The following is a 17,479-nucleotide window of genomic DNA, read 5'->3' on the forward strand; positions in this document are numbered from 1 at the left end:
TTACAAAAAAAAAATTTCGTTCTTTTTCTGTATGAAAACCGCCAGAGAACTTGCTTTTTATGATATTTTGAAAGATTTCAAAATGATTATTTTTCTTTTATATAGTACCTCACTCTCTAATTATTAGCCTCATTTGAATACTTTTGTGATGACCATTGCTATTGATGATTATGTGTGTTTTTGTCTGAATATTTTTACTCCCTTTTACAAAAAAGGAAATATTGTATTCGCGAAAAAAATTTCACCCAAAAATCGGCCTTAATTTCCATTTTGCTCCCCCAAATGAATGTTGAGTTTTTTTTCAACCCGACCACACGTGGATACGTGCCTAAGAACGTACAGACACCCGAAATATCCATTTTGAAGATCCCCGAGTTAATTACAACGAGTTTTCTCGTGATATTTTCGTGATTTCTTCGTCTAGGGGTCTGTATATACGTATGTATGTGCGTATGTGTGTATATGTGTATGTATATCGCATAACTCAAGAACGGAATGTCCTAGAAAGTTGAAATTTGGCACGTAGACTCCTAGGGAGGTCTAGTTGTGCACCTTCTTTTTGGTTGCATTCGTATGCTCCAAAGGGTGTCTTTTGCTCCTTTTTGAGGGGAAATCACATAGACTAATAATAAGAGTAGACCGAGCTATGGCAACCCTTTTGCTGCTCATAAACCAAACCATGTGACTGGTGGATATCCTAGCAACAGCGGGCGTTAATCGTAGCAGACGATCATCGCCAGCGCGAAATAAAATAAATAGAATTGATGGAACACGGAAGAATGATCTTTTATGGAGTCCGATTTGTAAATTTGTTATTCTAAGTTGTAAATATTTTGTTAATATAGTGAGTTTTTCGTTTAGATAGCATTGCGCATTTTCTTTAGTCAATTTCAATAACTCTCTAAGCAATAAAAGATGCAAGCGACCAAGAAGAATCAGCAAACGGTAAGATTTTTACCTACAGTTTCAATTTAAGATACCGATTAGTACATTTTTGCGTTAACGCAAAACGTTTACGCCATTTCGTTCACGCCAACGCTGACAGCTCCAAATGAAATAAAAGTTACCGAAAACTGATCAAAAACTATTACTAATGTCAAAATAATGCATAACTAAAAGAAAAACAGTTCAATCTCTGCACCTGGAAGTTTTTTTTAATGAAAACACATTGTCTTAAAATACATGTCGAGTGCCAAACTATAGATAATGCTGCCATCTAGCAACCATGCTGCCAAAGTCTTCGCCAAGCCCTTCCACTAGTCACATGATACATCTATGAACCAATTTTCTTTATCAGCAAGAATGAGAAAGCTCGGTCTACTCTTATTATTAGTCTGTGGGAAATCATTGTTAATTTCGATGTAAACTCGCCTGGTGTTATAATTTAGCAGACACTTGGCGATATATCGCCAGTCCTTTGGTCACCAAGTTTTGTCGCCAACTTGGTGACGAATTTGGCGATTTTTTAAAAAAAAAATTTTTAATTTTAAATCTGGTTTCAATTTGGCCGCTGTTGGTGATATTCAGAGAGTAAACTATTGAATCATATTGAAACAAAACTGCCAATAATGAGAAAATGACATTAAATTGGAGTAAAAGGAAGTCATGTGATGCACACATCAGCTCGTCTTTTTATGATTTAAAGACTTCAGGGTAATTATGCCATCAATTAACAACACTCACTTACCAGGCGTTACCTCCTTAAATCAGTACCAAGTTAGTTTCAAAGATCCAAAGTTTGCACTGAGAAATCTGGGAGAAACGAATCAACGAGCAACGATAAAAATACACAAACTGGGCAATATATTAATTAATACTTGTGAATATTTTTTTAAAAAACATATTTGTAATTTGTTATTAACTACATGAATGTATATAACTTTTCACGAATTGAATAAACGTAAGGAAGTCTTTTTTTTTTTTTTTAATATATTAGGGGTATCTAAGATAGTTATATGAGACTTTAAAGTAAGTTTCATAAAAATACTCGTACTCATTGTTTCTAGAAAAGAAAATCAGTAAGTTTTCTTCTCCCTTGCGTATAATTGTGTATATTTATTATAATATATACCATATCTTAATTTTTTATTATATATGTATACTATTTTATAAAAAAAAGGTTTACACGTCCACTACAAAGAATTAGATGTTTATGCGAAGTATATTTCGACTGAAGAACTGCTAAGGAAATAGATTTAGTAAACATAATCTTGACTAACGTTAGCATGTATCATTTGGAGAGAAAAAAAATTTGAACACGCTTTCATGATTCTAGTTTCAAGAGAATGAATTATAGAAACTCTTCAGGGGGATTTGGTGAAATTGGATTGAAATAGGTCGAATGTAAATACTTCAAAAACCTACGGAAACAAATGTTGTTTAAACTGGACTCAATATTTTATTACTATACTCGTTCTAGTTTGATTTCTGAAAACGGAGGAGTTTACTTGTTAAATGAAAATGAAAATAGAATAAAATATTGGATGAAATGGTTAACAAATGGGCATAAAGGAACTCTTGTAAATAAATAACGTTGCAGTTCCCCCCCCCCTCTCCTCTGTTGAAGCTTAAAATAAAATTGGTTTTGCAAAGATGCTATGACAAGGCATGCTTGAGCATTTATTTTCACGAAAAACTTCTGCGGGATTTGGAATAAAAAGTTGGTTGTCAGTCAGAATTTGTTCACTTTGATGAAAACTGCTTTGCATAGAAATATAAAATTGAAAAACTTGTTTCTATCTGAACGCGACTGGCATTTTTCAACGAATTTCTTCTTTGATGTAATCTTGTTGGCCTTTTTGAACCAACGTCGAAAATGATTTTCGAGATTTGAAAATTCTAAGCCATTTCAAATTTTTGGTGCATAAGAAAAAAAATTTAACACTGGAAAACTCAAAAAAGTGAGTAAGACTTTTTTTAATAAATGTGTCGCATTTTTTTGATTAATTCAATCTATTAAAATGCGTAAAAACAACAAGTGTGCAACAAAAACAATAAAATATTGGAAATAATTTTATTTTAACTCATGCAGAATTTAAAATGATTAATTTCGGGTATTTGATGGCGGGGAAGAGTTTTAAAATGTTAGTATACTGTAAGTTATGACAAAAATATTGCCGCATTTTAGCTCATTAAATACTTTCAAAGTATTCAATAGCAGTTCATTTGTTCAATTTGAACAAAGACGTACAAAATTTTGACATTGCCATCGACTTTGAATTTAATCTATAGAAACCTGCTTCAAGACCAGGACATTCAGTAGCGGATTTTAGGGGGCCCAGGGGGCCCGTGCTCCCTCCAAAGGATGAATTAATTTAGCTATTTTATTTATTATTTTTTGATTGACACTTCTCCGTATCATTTTTTATAAAGTTAATTAAAAAGAGAAAACACAACACACACTTACACCATATTTGAATAAAAGCATTTTTGCTAGGGTGCCCCCTACGGAGGAGCATGATGGCACCGACTGCGGCACTGAATTTGGGGGGGGGGGTGTTAGTGGTATTTTATTTTTGGGGGGATCACGATTTGGGGGTCTCGATGGTATTGGATAGGGGGTGCGCCCCTCTTAAGGGGGAGTGCACCCTTGATTTTTTGTTTGCTGAAGAAGTAATACTGGAGTCAGAGGCCCAGAGGAGCAGAATACATTTAACTCACTAGTTTCGAATTCAAGGTAACGTAATATCGCGATTCGTTCATTCATTCCACTTTGATAGAATCGATAAAGTAAACATTTTTTGAAAAAATGTGTAGGCGTGCCTAAAAGAGTCATTTTGATCCAGGAAGCTGTAATAGATTTCTTTTTCAGCTTATAAAAATGCAAAATTAAAGAAATCATATGGTAGTTTCTTGGGAAAACTGATATTAATGGAAGCGGCATTTCAACATATTATCTCAACTGTGTCATGGCTTTAAAAACAAATCAGCAACTACTTTGAAATTCGCACAGAAATATAGTTCCTGAGTTTTTCAATAAAACTTACAGGGATGCCCGCCCACCTAGGGGGAGTCATGGCACACACTGCGCCATTGAAATTTTTAGAAGGGGTTGTTTTAAGGTGTATTTTTCTCATTTGGGGGGGCTCTTGCTTTTGGGAGGGTCTCCGCGAAATTGAATTTCGGTGCGCCCTTGCCCAGGTTTCGTTTTCAGGGGAGTGGGCACCCCTGAAAACTTATATGTTATGAAGCTATGATTTTCTTACTCAAATATAGTTAAAATATATATTATTTTATAATTAAAATATAATTAATGTATAAAAACTCAAATTAGTTATGGGTTTCTTGAATTGTTGTGCTCTCGTGTTATAATTATTATGACCTAATTAAAACCTCTCATTGTATTACATCTCGGGGACATTATATTAAGGGTATTTAATTGGCTTGAAACGTTAAAAATGTTTTACGTCCACATTCAAAGAAAAAAGTGCATAATATTTATGTACTTAGTACTAGTAGTAGATCATTAGCCATTAGCCTGACGGAATCCTTTAAAAAAAATCACGAAAATTTTGTTGTGAAACAACGTATGTGGGAGGGAGGGGGATGGGGTGCTGTTCAACTACTACCCTCCAAAAGATTTTTCTGTATCCGCCCCTGAGGACATTTGTTTCTTTTTATGCGTATTTGATTTGCTGGACGAAAACCATCGTTCAAAAATTGTTTTCTTTACTTAACATTCATTTTAAAGAAATATACTAAATTATTTCCAGGACAAACACCTTATTTCTCGAGAAATTAGTAAAAATGGGAATTTTCGAAAGTTTCTCAATATTTTTGGTTGTATAGTGTATAATTTTTCACTTTCTAATTACATTTTTAATCCTCATTCCATAGAATTTTCACCTTAAAGACTCAGAATTTTCTAAGTTGTGAGGAGCAACTTTAAAGACATAAAGACCTTTCGTTTAGCTCACGAGGGTACTTCTCACATAGACGGCTCGTACGGGGGGGGAGGGGGGCAAGGGGCCTCACTGCCTTCTCACTTTTTGGAGTTAAAACTAATGGTCGATTGAAAAATGATTTTAAAGGGGGGGGGGAATGATTTATTTCATTAAAGTAAAAACTAAAAATTCCTAATGAATGAACTTTTTTGCTATAGCTTATTATATTTGCTTCAAAGAATGAAACTTTAAAATGGAAGGGAAACGTCAACAGCGGTCACGCGTCCCGTTTTTTGATGCCGTATTCCACAATTTTAGAAGCTAATAAAGGGTGTTTTCTTAGAGGTATAGAACTTTAAGTCGGGAACACTGTTTGATCTGTGGGCCAATTTGATAGTTGACATTTCATCATGAATAGACAACAGTACGATGCAACACGCCACGCAGCGCGTGTCACAGTTGATTTATTGAAAGAAACCTTCGGTGAACCAATAATTTTGCTTAATGACCCGTGAATTGGCCTGCAGGATCATGCGATTTAACTACGCTGGACTATTTTTTGTGGGGCTGTGTGAAGTCTCAGGTCTGCACCGATAAGCGACAGGCGATTGACACCTTGGACGAGAACATTCGCCACATATCACTCACATACGGCGCCCATTGCTGCAAAAAGTGATAGAAAATTGGACTTCCCGATTAAACTTTCTCCAAGACAGTCGAAGTGGCCATATAACAGAAATCACATTTGAATAAAAATGGCAAAGATTCATCTTTCGATTAAAGGCAAATTCATAATTTTTATGAACTAAACTGTGTTTCAAAACTACATAAAAGTTAAATGAATCGTTCTATTTTGACAGTCAAAATGTAAATAACTTCTGGTTTCAGTTTCAACCTTCCGAATTTCCGTACTTCGCTATTAAGTATGATTAAGTTCTTTAGTAACCTTTAATTTCAAATTAAGATGGTACATGTAGCTTAATCATGGTAAACTAGTCAACTTGCGATGTGTTTGTGTCTTAGAAGCAAGTAAAACTTGTTTTCGGTGCGAGTTTCCACTCTAATCTTTCAATTTATTTCCAGGATTACTACGTTGTTCTTTTATCACCCACCGAACTGGATGCTACCATGAAAATGATTCTTCAAGTGCCTATGTGGGCGCAGAGGGTCATTTACATCCAAGGATCGGTGCTAAAAGATTTTGATTTAGCTAGAGCTAGGTATGTCGTATTCATATTCCTTAATTGAACAGTTTTAGTGCCCCTAATATTGTAACATATTGACTACTTTTTAAAGTTATTGTTACTAGCAATTGCAGCATGTACTTTTGTTGTTAAAATTAGCGACAGTGTAAATAACGTTTCAAATTAAGGGAGTGAGAAGCAAAGAAATGTAAGTAGACATTTTCAAGGTTTGAGTAAAACGTGTTTAAAGTTACGGTTCTCCGTAGGTTTTCATTAAATAGTTTTTCTAAATCATGCAGAATAGCAGAATCTATTAGAGCTACTAGTACTATATCTTGCCCTAAAACAGAGGAGAGTTTCACCTACCATCTATGCTCCAAAATTTCAACTTTGGCATCTACATCCCTTTGTTTCTCACTCATTTAACTGTTAATGTTTTGAATCCTGTTGCATGATTAAATGTTTGGTCTTTAGGTTACACAACAAGTTTTTATACATACTACATCAAACAAGATTTGTTTTGCAGTTTATATTATTCGATGAAAAGATCTGAATTCTTATAAAATCACACATGTCACTCAGTCATATTAAGAACTAAATTTTTACAGTTCAAGTCATAACAGTAACTTTCAACCTTTGACCAAAAAAAAAAATCTAGGTAAAGTAGTAGAAAAATAGTAGTACATAGTTTTGAAAGAAATGCTTATATCTTTGAATATCAGTGATACCTTTTCAAAAGTTTGTAAAATAGTTTTTTTTTTATAGTAAGCTAATTAATGTCTGAAATTTATAGCTTATTTTCAGCTATTTACGATGAAGGATGATCAAAAAACGTTTTAGTTTTCCTCAATTTGTAGCTGATCCCTAAATGCATGGATGATTTGATTTTTATTGGAAATAACATTTGGTACACATCTTTTATGTGAAAAAAGTTACAAAACAATTTAGGCAGTGAGAAGCAAAGGGATGTAAGTGGACATTTCAAGTTTTGAGTAAAAGGTGTTTAAAGTTCCGATCCTATGAAGGGTTTCATTGATAAGTTTTTCTAAATCATACTGGATAGTAGCACCTAGCAGGGCTACTAGTACTATCTATTGCGCCAAAACAAAGGACAGGTTCAACTACCATTTGTACTGGTAAGCTCAAAATTTTTATTTCTGGCACTTACATCTCTTTGCTTCTCACTGTCACAATTGGTCTCTTATTTCTCAAAAAATTCGTAAAAATGTGAATTTTTGAAAGTATGCTAATACTTTTGGTGATATAGCGTATATAAGAAATCATCAAGCGACTTTTATGTTTAGTTAAGAATCTTTTAAACTAATTTTTTTTTCCTCTTTTTAATTTTTTTTCTCTATATTCATAGATGAATCAAGTTTTTTAAATTACACTGAATTTTTGTTCTTTCTTTCAGAATGAATGCTGCTGAAGCTTGCTTTATATTAGCTGCTAGAAATTATGCTGACAGATCGGCAGCTGTGAGTGTCCCTTCTTTCTGTATTTCAGTCGTTTTGAATTTCGTTTAGAATCACAGTATTAAATTCTACCACTGCCGCGTGGAAAAATAAAATAAAAGCTACAGGAAATGTGTAGAATTTATAAACTAGCAACAGAGTACAATAAGAAAACTTTGCAAATACTAAAGAATTCTGTGCCCTGTCCTTGAATTGTTTCTTTTTTTTTTTCTGATTCAAAGCCTTATAATATCGACTATGTGACAGTTTTTGAGTTTTGTCTGATTTATTTGTTTTTTGAAATTCTGATCATTATTTGACTGCGTCATAAAATGTGTGATTTTTTGTGTGTGTGTGAAAGAGAGAATAGGTGCGTTCAGCTTGGCTGGAATAAGGGTAATGTTAGCCCTTCTAACTTACCAAGGAACCAAAGGAATAGCATAAAAATAAAAAATTAAAATGATAGGTAGCAATAAAAAGAGCATATTGAAAAAATATTTTACTCAAAATATTATTTGCCCTTGTGCCCTCTCTCTCGGTTGTCGAGGTATAAGATTTGATAGTTTGTTGAAATTTTAAGGAAAGTGCCAAATTTAAAGCGAGGCGATCAAATGAAAATACCGTGCGATTTCACGGACTACATGAAGCAGGACAGCCATCTGCACAGCGTGAGAAAGATATGTCTCCAATTACTCACTGAAACTTGCTAAATTTGGCGACTTTTCCGAAAATTTTGACTGACTTTAGACCTTATATTTCGATTGCAGAGACACGAGAGCAAAATAGTTTTGTGTCAAAAAATATATTTTATTATGCTCTTTTGATTGCTGCTGGTAAACGTTTTAAACATTATTACACTATCGTATGATGAACATCGGCTTTTTTTTTTCACTCATTTTTAAATTTTTCATCAGTTGTAGAGAAAACTTACTTGTAACTTGTTTTAAATTAATTTTAATTGATTTACACCACTGTCATGCTATATTTACGATAAAATGAAATAATAGTTTAAAAAACTAAAAAGAACACACTTTTTTAGTAAAATGAACTAAAAGTAATCGACTGAACACTTAATTTTTTTGTTATTAAAAAAACCGTGGGATGCTGGCTATTTACATTGTTGAGCGGACAACAAAGGGACAAAATTCAAGACAACTAATAAAAAGCCCCCCTTCCAACCACGCTTTTTGTATTGCATTAAAATTAACTGTTTGGTCAATAACTTTATATACTTATCATACAAAGATAATTTTTTACTTTTTAATTCATTTTGCTACAAAAGCGTGTTCTTTTTAGTTTTTTTAAACTATTATTTTATTTATTATTTTTATTTTCTTTTTTCTGTTCAGTTTAACTTGTTTTACAAAAATATATTCATTTTAACATAATTCAAAATCTTTTATGCTTATGAAATTTGCACCCCCCCCCCCCAAAAAAACGACTATAGGTCTTGTGCAGCATTCGAAACGTGGTCTCTCGATCTCAAAAAGAATAACTGTATTCCTTAAAGTGTAATAGCCGAGCTCTAAAAACATTCAACTGCACCGATAAATAGCCTGTCGAGTAATTGACTAATACAGATAATCCATCTCAGTCATCGCTGTTGTGTGCGGAAATCATATTTATATTACTTTGACAGTTTGAGATACATTTTAATAAAAGTATTGCTAAACAATGGTCTGATCAACAATGAACTGCCAATTGAAGGTTACCTAAATTATGGCATGAAACTAGTTAAAAACAATTATAACTCATGTTCTAATTACCTTGTAACATTGGAACAAACTTTTATCTGATGCAGAACAAAGCAAAAGTTTTCATAGTTTTTTTTTTTTTAATTTTGTAAGCATTAAAAAAAAAAAGTTAATTTTTTTTCAAATTGTCGGATTTATGACAAAATATTGATTAAAATTGGAATAAACTAATAATTAATAGTTAATTAATTTACTTGATAATAGAATATTGCATTGTCAACGGGTCTGAGGTCGCGTGCCAAATTTCAAAAGAATTCGATCGCAGGAAGTGGACGAAATTTGAGTTGCAAGATTCCGTTACAATATACATACATACATACATACAGGTGAAACTAATAAAAGCGTGTTAATAAAAAAGGTCAAGTACGTGCAAGGGTTGTCAGCAACTCACCTTACAGCAGGAATTAGTAAATGAAGAGAGCAAGTCCAATCATTGGCTTAGCAAAAGCTGAGGCGAAGACGCCAAGTCATGTGACTCAACAATGACGAATGGCTGATATATTTTGCGTGAAAACTAGCGAAAAATACCTGAGTTCTTCCAGTGCTTTGCTTTAAAACCTATTATGCGACTTGGGATCTTTGCTTCACGAATGAAAGTCTTCACTCCCTCCGTTTTATCTCTTCCAAATGTAACTAACCTCTTATCGTAGCAAAAAGTTCTGGCTGCCAATTCAATCAGCAACTTGGAAATGAACTTTCACTGCTATAGCTCTTTCCACAGAAGTTCTGATTGGTGGAAAATTTTGGAGATTCCATCCAAGTGTAATTAACTTTAAACATAATACATTTTAGTATATTTTTGCTTCATTGGTGTATTTAATCGAGAAACTATAGAGGAATCGAAATGCATATCTCAAATTGCAAACTTTTTGACTTACATCACCTTCATGCTAGCAAAGACACTATAATGGACAACAAAAGCATGTCGTAAATTTTCCAAATTTTTATGCTAACTTATCAAAAATGATCTCCTGAATCCAAAAATCCAATTCTTTTTCCACACAAAAAATTCATTAATTACTTATTAAGCATTGTAATTGCCCTAGAAGCACCGCGAGAAGAAACGACCCCTGATTGGCCTGACGTCATTTGTGCCTAAGTACACCACGCCCCTTTCCCCTCGCGATACGTTTTTCAATGGAATGTTAACGCTGATGCTCCTCTAAACTTCTTTATTTTGTTATGTACATTTAATATTTTGAATACATTTTCGATTTTCAAAGATTATTGTGCAATGGAACAAGGATTCTAGAAATCTGACATCTATAATTTGCAGAAAATAAAACGTTACAAACCAGCATTTTTTTTTTTCCAGCTGAAATCAGAGATGTATATGAAAGCTCAGAGGTGTGTGGTTTTTTGGTTTATTTTTTAAGTTTTCGCTTAATAAGTCGGGATAATTACTATAAATGAGGAAATCGAGGCGGATGTGCTGTAGAGTTACATTGCTGGTAAAAAAAAAAAACTGCATCACCCTTGCATTTTCACAACAATGGAATATATGAGAAGTTTTGGTCGACCGATTAACGGTGAATGTATGTGAAATTCTGCAAAACTTATGAAATAAACATTTAACAGCAGGAATCCGATATTGTTTACTTTATTTATGGAAATACATGGCCAAAACTGTAACAAGTACAATGTGAAGTACATCCACGTTTCCAAGTGGACGACGAAAAAGTAAGTAGAGGTTTTAATTGTAACACTCTTTTTGTTCAAAAATAAACAAAAGTAACATGGAAATGTTTGAACATCATAAAATATAACCTAATATTTTGTTAGTCCGCCTCTAGCTTTAATGACAGCTTGACATCTACGGAGCATTGAACGGATGAGTGATTGAATGTATTCTTTACTGAGTTCATGATGCCAGACACGAATTATTGGTTTCCGGAGTTTTGCGAGTGACGTTGGCTTATGTTTCATCACTTCTACACCCAATCTATTCCAACAATTTTCGATCGGATTTAGATCGGGGCTGTTTCCGGGTCAAGGCAAACTGCTGACCCCATGCTCATTTTTCCATTTCTGAATCTGTGTGTGAGTTTAGAGAAAAAAAATTACTTAACCCCATGTCAATTTAAGTCTAATGGCAGGATAAAGGTTTTTAAATTGTTACTTACCAGTTTTGCCCTATGGCACGGAGCAGAATCATCCTGGAGAATTACGTTTGGAACTGAAGTAAAGTGGTCCCGGATAGTAGGAAGCAGTTTCTCCTCCAAAATGCCAATATACATCTGAGCGTTTACTGTTCCTTGCACAAAGTGAAGCCCACCAACTCCTTGATCAGAAATACATCCCTAAATCATCTGGGATACGGGATGCTTGACTGTGTGTTGAATGCAGTCGGGATGATATTCCTCTCCTTTGCGGCGTCTAACCGTGTGCTGTCCGTCGGACCCATGCAGATTGAATTTCGACTCGTCCGAAAACACAACTGATTTCCATTGATCGACGGTTCACCCTTGGTGAGTTTTTGCCCAGTTTAGACGCTGTTTCCTCATTTTTTTTGGTCAACAATGGCTTCTTTCGTGGTCGACGTACCACCAAACCCGCACCACACAGTCGTTTTCGTACAGTAGACGTGGGTGCGTGAACACCCGATTCGTTTTCCCATTTATTCTAAGGTCTGTGGAAGATGATTGCCTGTTCCGAAGATTGAGTCGTATCAAATACCTGTCCTGCGCTGCATTGGATATTCGTGGACGACCACTGCCACTCTTTCTTAATGTGCTTCCGGTGCTCTTTAGCTTATTCAGTAGGCGAACAACAGTCGATTGCGATCAGTTTATTATTTTTGCTATCGTGACGACAATTTTTCTCTGTCCAATGCAACGATAACACTCTTCCTTTGTGGTGTCAGTTGACAGAATGCGTCGAACGTTCAACTGTTTTTTTTTTTTTTTAGAAGGATGACGCAATCTTACGCAATAGCTTCCGTTATGTACCGATGCCAATTCGCGTTATATGATGCAAGAACCGTTAAATATTTCATAATTACTTATAAATGCTAAAAATATTTGGATTTCGCGGGTGATGCAATTTTTCCACCAATGTAATAAGTTCGTGGTTTGACTGACCAAAGATGGATGGAATGCAGCGCGCACGCGGTTTTAATCTTCCCTTTCAATTCAAATACAATGTTTTTAAAGCTAAATTTGAAAATTAATGGCTTGATTAACAGCAAAATCCCTTTCAATATTGCTGCTAACCCAGAAAAAATTTGTGATCAAATTAAGAAAAACGAAACTTAATTTTAATGCCAAAAACATATACGCGAAAAAATATACAATTTTTAGAAAAAGTACATTAGAATATCTGAGATGTTGTTTGATGCAAAATGTGATATTTCAATCAGTTGTAGTTCAATTTCTTCTTAAAATATTCAACTTCTTCAAAAAAAAAAAAGCTACAGATTATGGACAAAGGATATAAAAACAAAAATAAAAACAATACTGTTTCATTTTTAAAATGTTTTTGTAAAGATATGCATTTTGAATAAGTAGTAAATATTTTGGTGTTCTTACAGAGTCTATATTTCCAAGCTTACAGAAAATTTAAATAACTTTTTTTTTCAATTCTATTTTACCCTAAGAGTATTTGTTGAAAATATAAATTATAAAATAATACTAAGAATAATAATTTTAAAGAAAAACTAAAATTGAATGAAAATATAACTTTAAGCTTGAGTAATTTTAAGGTATTATAATTTCTTTGAAACAACTTTTGCACATTGCTTTCGGTTCTTAAAATTAATGCAAAAAAAAAAAAAAGCACAAATTAATATTTATAAAAAAGTAAAGAAAGGGCGTAAAAAAGTTATTGTTGAAGTTGCGAGAACTTCGAAAAATAAGTAACCTTAATGAAACGTTGGACATATAAACTATAAAAATAATTTTCATATAAATCAATGTTTAAGCGAAATTAAGCATGGACAAGTCTGTTTTTTTTTTTTTTTTTGTTACTAAAAGAGCGATCGGTTTTTTTTATTATTATTTTTGATCATAAAAAGAAAAGAAAAAAAAAGTTGGTAAACCACTTTTCATAACGTTTGAAATAACTTCTATATTTGTTGTATGAATTTAATTGAATTTCTGCCCGCATTAATATGCTTTGAAAGCAAGATCAACTCCTTGACTATAATGATTCAAGGAAAAATTTAGGATTCAAGGATATATTAAGATCAATTCTTGGATTCATGTTTCATGTTCATGTGATGCCTTCTGTTCATCTAAAACAAATGTCTCATGAGACCATCGACCATCTGCTAGGGTGCAATCTCTTAAAATTCCTGGAAAATGTCATTCCCCTTTGATTTGTACATTCTTCGCTTCCCTAGGGTAAAGTGGGAGAATTCTCGGAAATTTGAACAATAGAGCAAGTAAGCGCAGGGAAAGAATGGAAGAGATCCTTCTGAACATACATTAGATTTTTTTCCCGGAAGTTAAGATGTGGTTTGGAAACTAATAACATTCAACCATGTAATGATAAAAAAAAAAACATATTTTCGACAGAAAAATAAATACAAAAATTACCAAAATAAATACCCGAACGAAACACAGAAATGCCTAAAGCACACGGACATCGAAGAAAAGCAAGGCACATACCACGTCACTTCTTGAAGAGTCACGTGACTGCCCGTTTCAACGGAAAACGAAACTAATCTATTTTTAGTTGTAAATAACTTTTAAAATATCGCTCTGAGATGAGACAAAAAATGTGCTCTGTCGTTTTTAGGTTATTATGATTGTATCAAAATTAAAAACAAAAAATACTGTTGTTGTTCATTGAATATAGCCCGTTTATATGAAGAAAAACGAGTTTTACTAGTATCCAACTCAAAAAGGAATTCAAGGAGCAAGGTGTCTTGCATATATTTAATTTTTAATTTTGCGTTTGTGCATATATTTTCGTATCAGCACCGTAAATTTGCGTTCTAATAGGATGTCCTAATTCTGTGTTTTAATAGAAAGTCTGAAATAGCAAATTAAATTCCATTTATTAAAATACTGATAGACAAAATTTCCTCTCAAAATGCGAGTAAAACTTATCTAAATATTGCTGTTGTTTAAAATGTTTTTTTCATTTATTATAGGACGAGCACACGATATTAAGGTCTTGGGCAGTCAGAGATTTCGCACCAAGCGTGCCTCAGTACGTACAAATTTTCCGTCCTGAAAATAAAGTTCACGTGGCTTTTGCTGGTAAGTAGATTTTGACATGTTGCTTCTGATCTGTAAAGTAAGGTTCTGATAACATGACGCCTAACTTTTAAGGAGTTCATTTCTCATATTGGCACTTAGACCAATAACGCTATCATCCACGACACAAATGATACATATTTTTACACATTTAAGACATTTTTACGCCCGATATTTTAAACTTTGGCTTTTAATTAAGATACATTCGAATATGAGAAACCATTATGCATCAAAATATGAAGCACCAACTTTGTAAAATGTTTTCTTGTATTTTAAAATAATGATTTTGACATGTTGTACAAATCATCACGTATAAATCATTATTTTTCTAGTACAAAAAGTTTTTTGGAAAGTTGGCACTTCATATTTTGATACATAGTAGTTCCTTATATTCTAATACAACGCAATTAAAAGCCTAAGTAAAAATTCGGAGAATAAAGTAAAAATATTGAGTAAAAATTTCACACGTGTGCAAATGGATATAGCAATAGAAAATAGCATTATGGAGTATGTGAGTGGAGGGACTTACAACAATTTCTGATGCTGTTTTAGGGGGTAGAAAAGTAGCCTTCATTTGTTTTACAGAAAAGAACCACCTTCAATTTTCAAAATTATAGCAAGTCGTTTTTGAAAACGTAAAAAGTTTAATTGGTAAAACTAGCAGCATTTAGTATTTATCAAATTGTACAACTCAACACCTGTTTCAAAAATATAAGTTTTAACGCACATGTAAAATCATAATCACTTCTAAAATGGAGCTCTTATAGATATTTATTCAAAAGGTTTGAATAAATATCTATAAGAGCTTCAAACCTGCGGATTGAGATATAGTGGAGGAGCAAAAGGTCAAATTTTAGCTTCCATGAGATTTTTGTGATACAATTATGGGAGTTGGTTTTTCTGAAAGGTATTGGCACGAGGAAAACGAATTTTTATGTTACCAACCTCGAAAATAGTGCAGGGGGGGGCAAGGGAGGCGGTTATAACTGTGCTTGTGGGCAAGTGGTTTTCCGTTCAGTTTTTGTGATACAATTACGGGAGTCAGTTTTTCTGAAAGGTATTGGTACGAGGAAAACGAACTTTGATATTGCCAACTCTGAAAATATTGCATGGGGGCAACTGGAGGGGCGGTTATAACTGCGCTGGCTTTTAAGTGATTCTCCGTTCAATTTTTGTGATGCAGTTACTGGGGTTAGTTTTTCTAAAAGGTATTGGCACGAGGGAAGCGAATTTAGATGTTGCCAACCCCGAAAAAGTTGCAGGGAGGCAGGGGCGAGGGGCGTTTATAACTGCGCTGAGGGGGTGAAGTGGTTTTTGGTTCCATTTTTGAGATAATTTTGGGAGTTAATTTTTCTGAAAGGTATTGACGCGAGGAAAACAAATTTGGATGTTACCAACCTCAAAAATGGTGCAGGGGGCGGTTATAACTGCGCTGGAGGGCAAGTGGTATTCCGTTCAATTTTTGTGATACATTTATGGGAGTTAGTTTTTCTGAAAGGAATTGGCACGAGGAAAACGAATTTGGATGTTACCAACCCCGAAAATGGTGCAGATTGGCAGAGGGTTATAACTGGAATGGGGGGCAATTGGTTTTTGTTGCGATTTTTGTGATAAAATTATGGGAGTTAGTTTTTCTGATAGGTATTGGCACGAGGAAAATAAGTTAGTATTGCGTTTGTACCCTTTACCCAGGCTTGTCATTTGAGGGGTCAGTGGGAGCCCTCTGAAATTGAAACTCTTTATATTTTTACTTATAATTAGGCATTGTTTTCAACCTCCTTTGTCCGATCAGGGAGGAATCAGTTGTACGATAACTTGCTTCTCTTTACCAGCAATTTCTTCATAATTTATGCACAGTTTTTACTATCTTAAAGCATGCCCAGTGGAAATTTATGCAGTTACGAATGTGCTGTAAATTATATAGGCCATTGATACTCAACTTGCGGTTGCATTCGGTCCACCTTTCTATTGTGAGTGGCCTGGAACATGGTACCTCAATTTCTAAGTTTCGAAAAGTAAGTGCATGAAAGCCTGGTAAATCATTGCAGATTGTCTTGAGAGCAATTTTTTCCCTTTTTTACCGCTCCCTAACAATGCACGGTGTTCTGTAGCATACGAGGTTTTTTTTTTTTTTTTCAAGGTCCGATCGATCGCGAAATAAAGACCACAAAGGCAATGAAAACTCTTTTATTTGAAATAAATACATTTCCCTTCCAACTACTTCTCGACATAGTCGCCGCTCCAATTAAGACATTTGTCGTAGCGTGGTACCAATTTTTCGATACCCTCCTCATAGAAGGCAGCCGCCTACGCTTTCAGCCAATTCTGTACGCTGATCTGCAGCTCGGCGTCGGAGCCAAACGTCTGTCCTCCTAGCCAGCGTTTCATGTGACCAAAGAGATGGTAATCGGAAAACGCACCAAGTCTGAGCTGAATGGAGGATGGTCAAACGCTGTCCAGCAAAACTGCTGCAGGAGATTTTTGGTTAAAGCAGCAGTGTGTGGGCGCTCATTGTCGTGTAGAAGGACAATGCCTGATGACAACATTCCTCTACGTTTGTTCTGAATTGCCCTTTTTTTCAGCATTCATAAATCGAATAACAGCACGCACTTCACACTTGGCGGGAGACGCAGTTGTTCGAGGCATGTTTCCTTGTTCACTGCGTGACCCGAAATAACAACAGCGACATGATAAATTGCACAATCTTACTTCAGAGACTGCACTACAAATCTACGCACAGCGTATTCGGCTTGACTATCTGGTTTTCACTCCGCGATCGATCGAACCTTGAAAAAAAAAAAAAATCTCGTATTATTGGGTATCGCCAAAGAACCAATACAAGAACATCTGTATCTGGAGAGTAAATATGAAAATTAAGAGGTACTTCATAAAGTTGCATCATCAGCATGTAAAATTAATTTTGTGTCAGCTACCTCGTGTGAGCTTCGTAAGTGCTCTACTGGAATATGAGTAGCTGGCGCTTCATCTCGCCGTGCCACAACC

The 17,479-nt window shown here is 34.4% G+C and overlaps 1 protein-coding gene across 1 annotated transcript in view; it reads left to right on the forward strand.

The window, feature by feature from the left end:
* The window catches only part of LOC129220636 (potassium channel subfamily T member 1-like), a 173,994-nt gene that overhangs the window by 102,484 nt on the left and 54,031 nt on the right, over positions 1–17,479 (forward strand). The window contains exons 12-14 of the mRNA XM_054855066.1: positions 5,967–6,103; positions 7,482–7,545; positions 14,371–14,479. Of these exons, the coding sequence (XP_054711041.1) occupies positions 5,967–6,103; positions 7,482–7,545; positions 14,371–14,479 (310 nt within the window). The remainder of the gene's footprint in view (positions 1–5,966; positions 6,104–7,481; positions 7,546–14,370; positions 14,480–17,479) is intronic.

Source organism: Uloborus diversus, chromosome 4, assembly GCF_026930045.1.
Source record: "Uloborus diversus isolate 005 chromosome 4, Udiv.v.3.1, whole genome shotgun sequence".
Taxonomy (NCBI): domain Eukaryota; kingdom Metazoa; phylum Arthropoda; class Arachnida; order Araneae; family Uloboridae; genus Uloborus; species Uloborus diversus.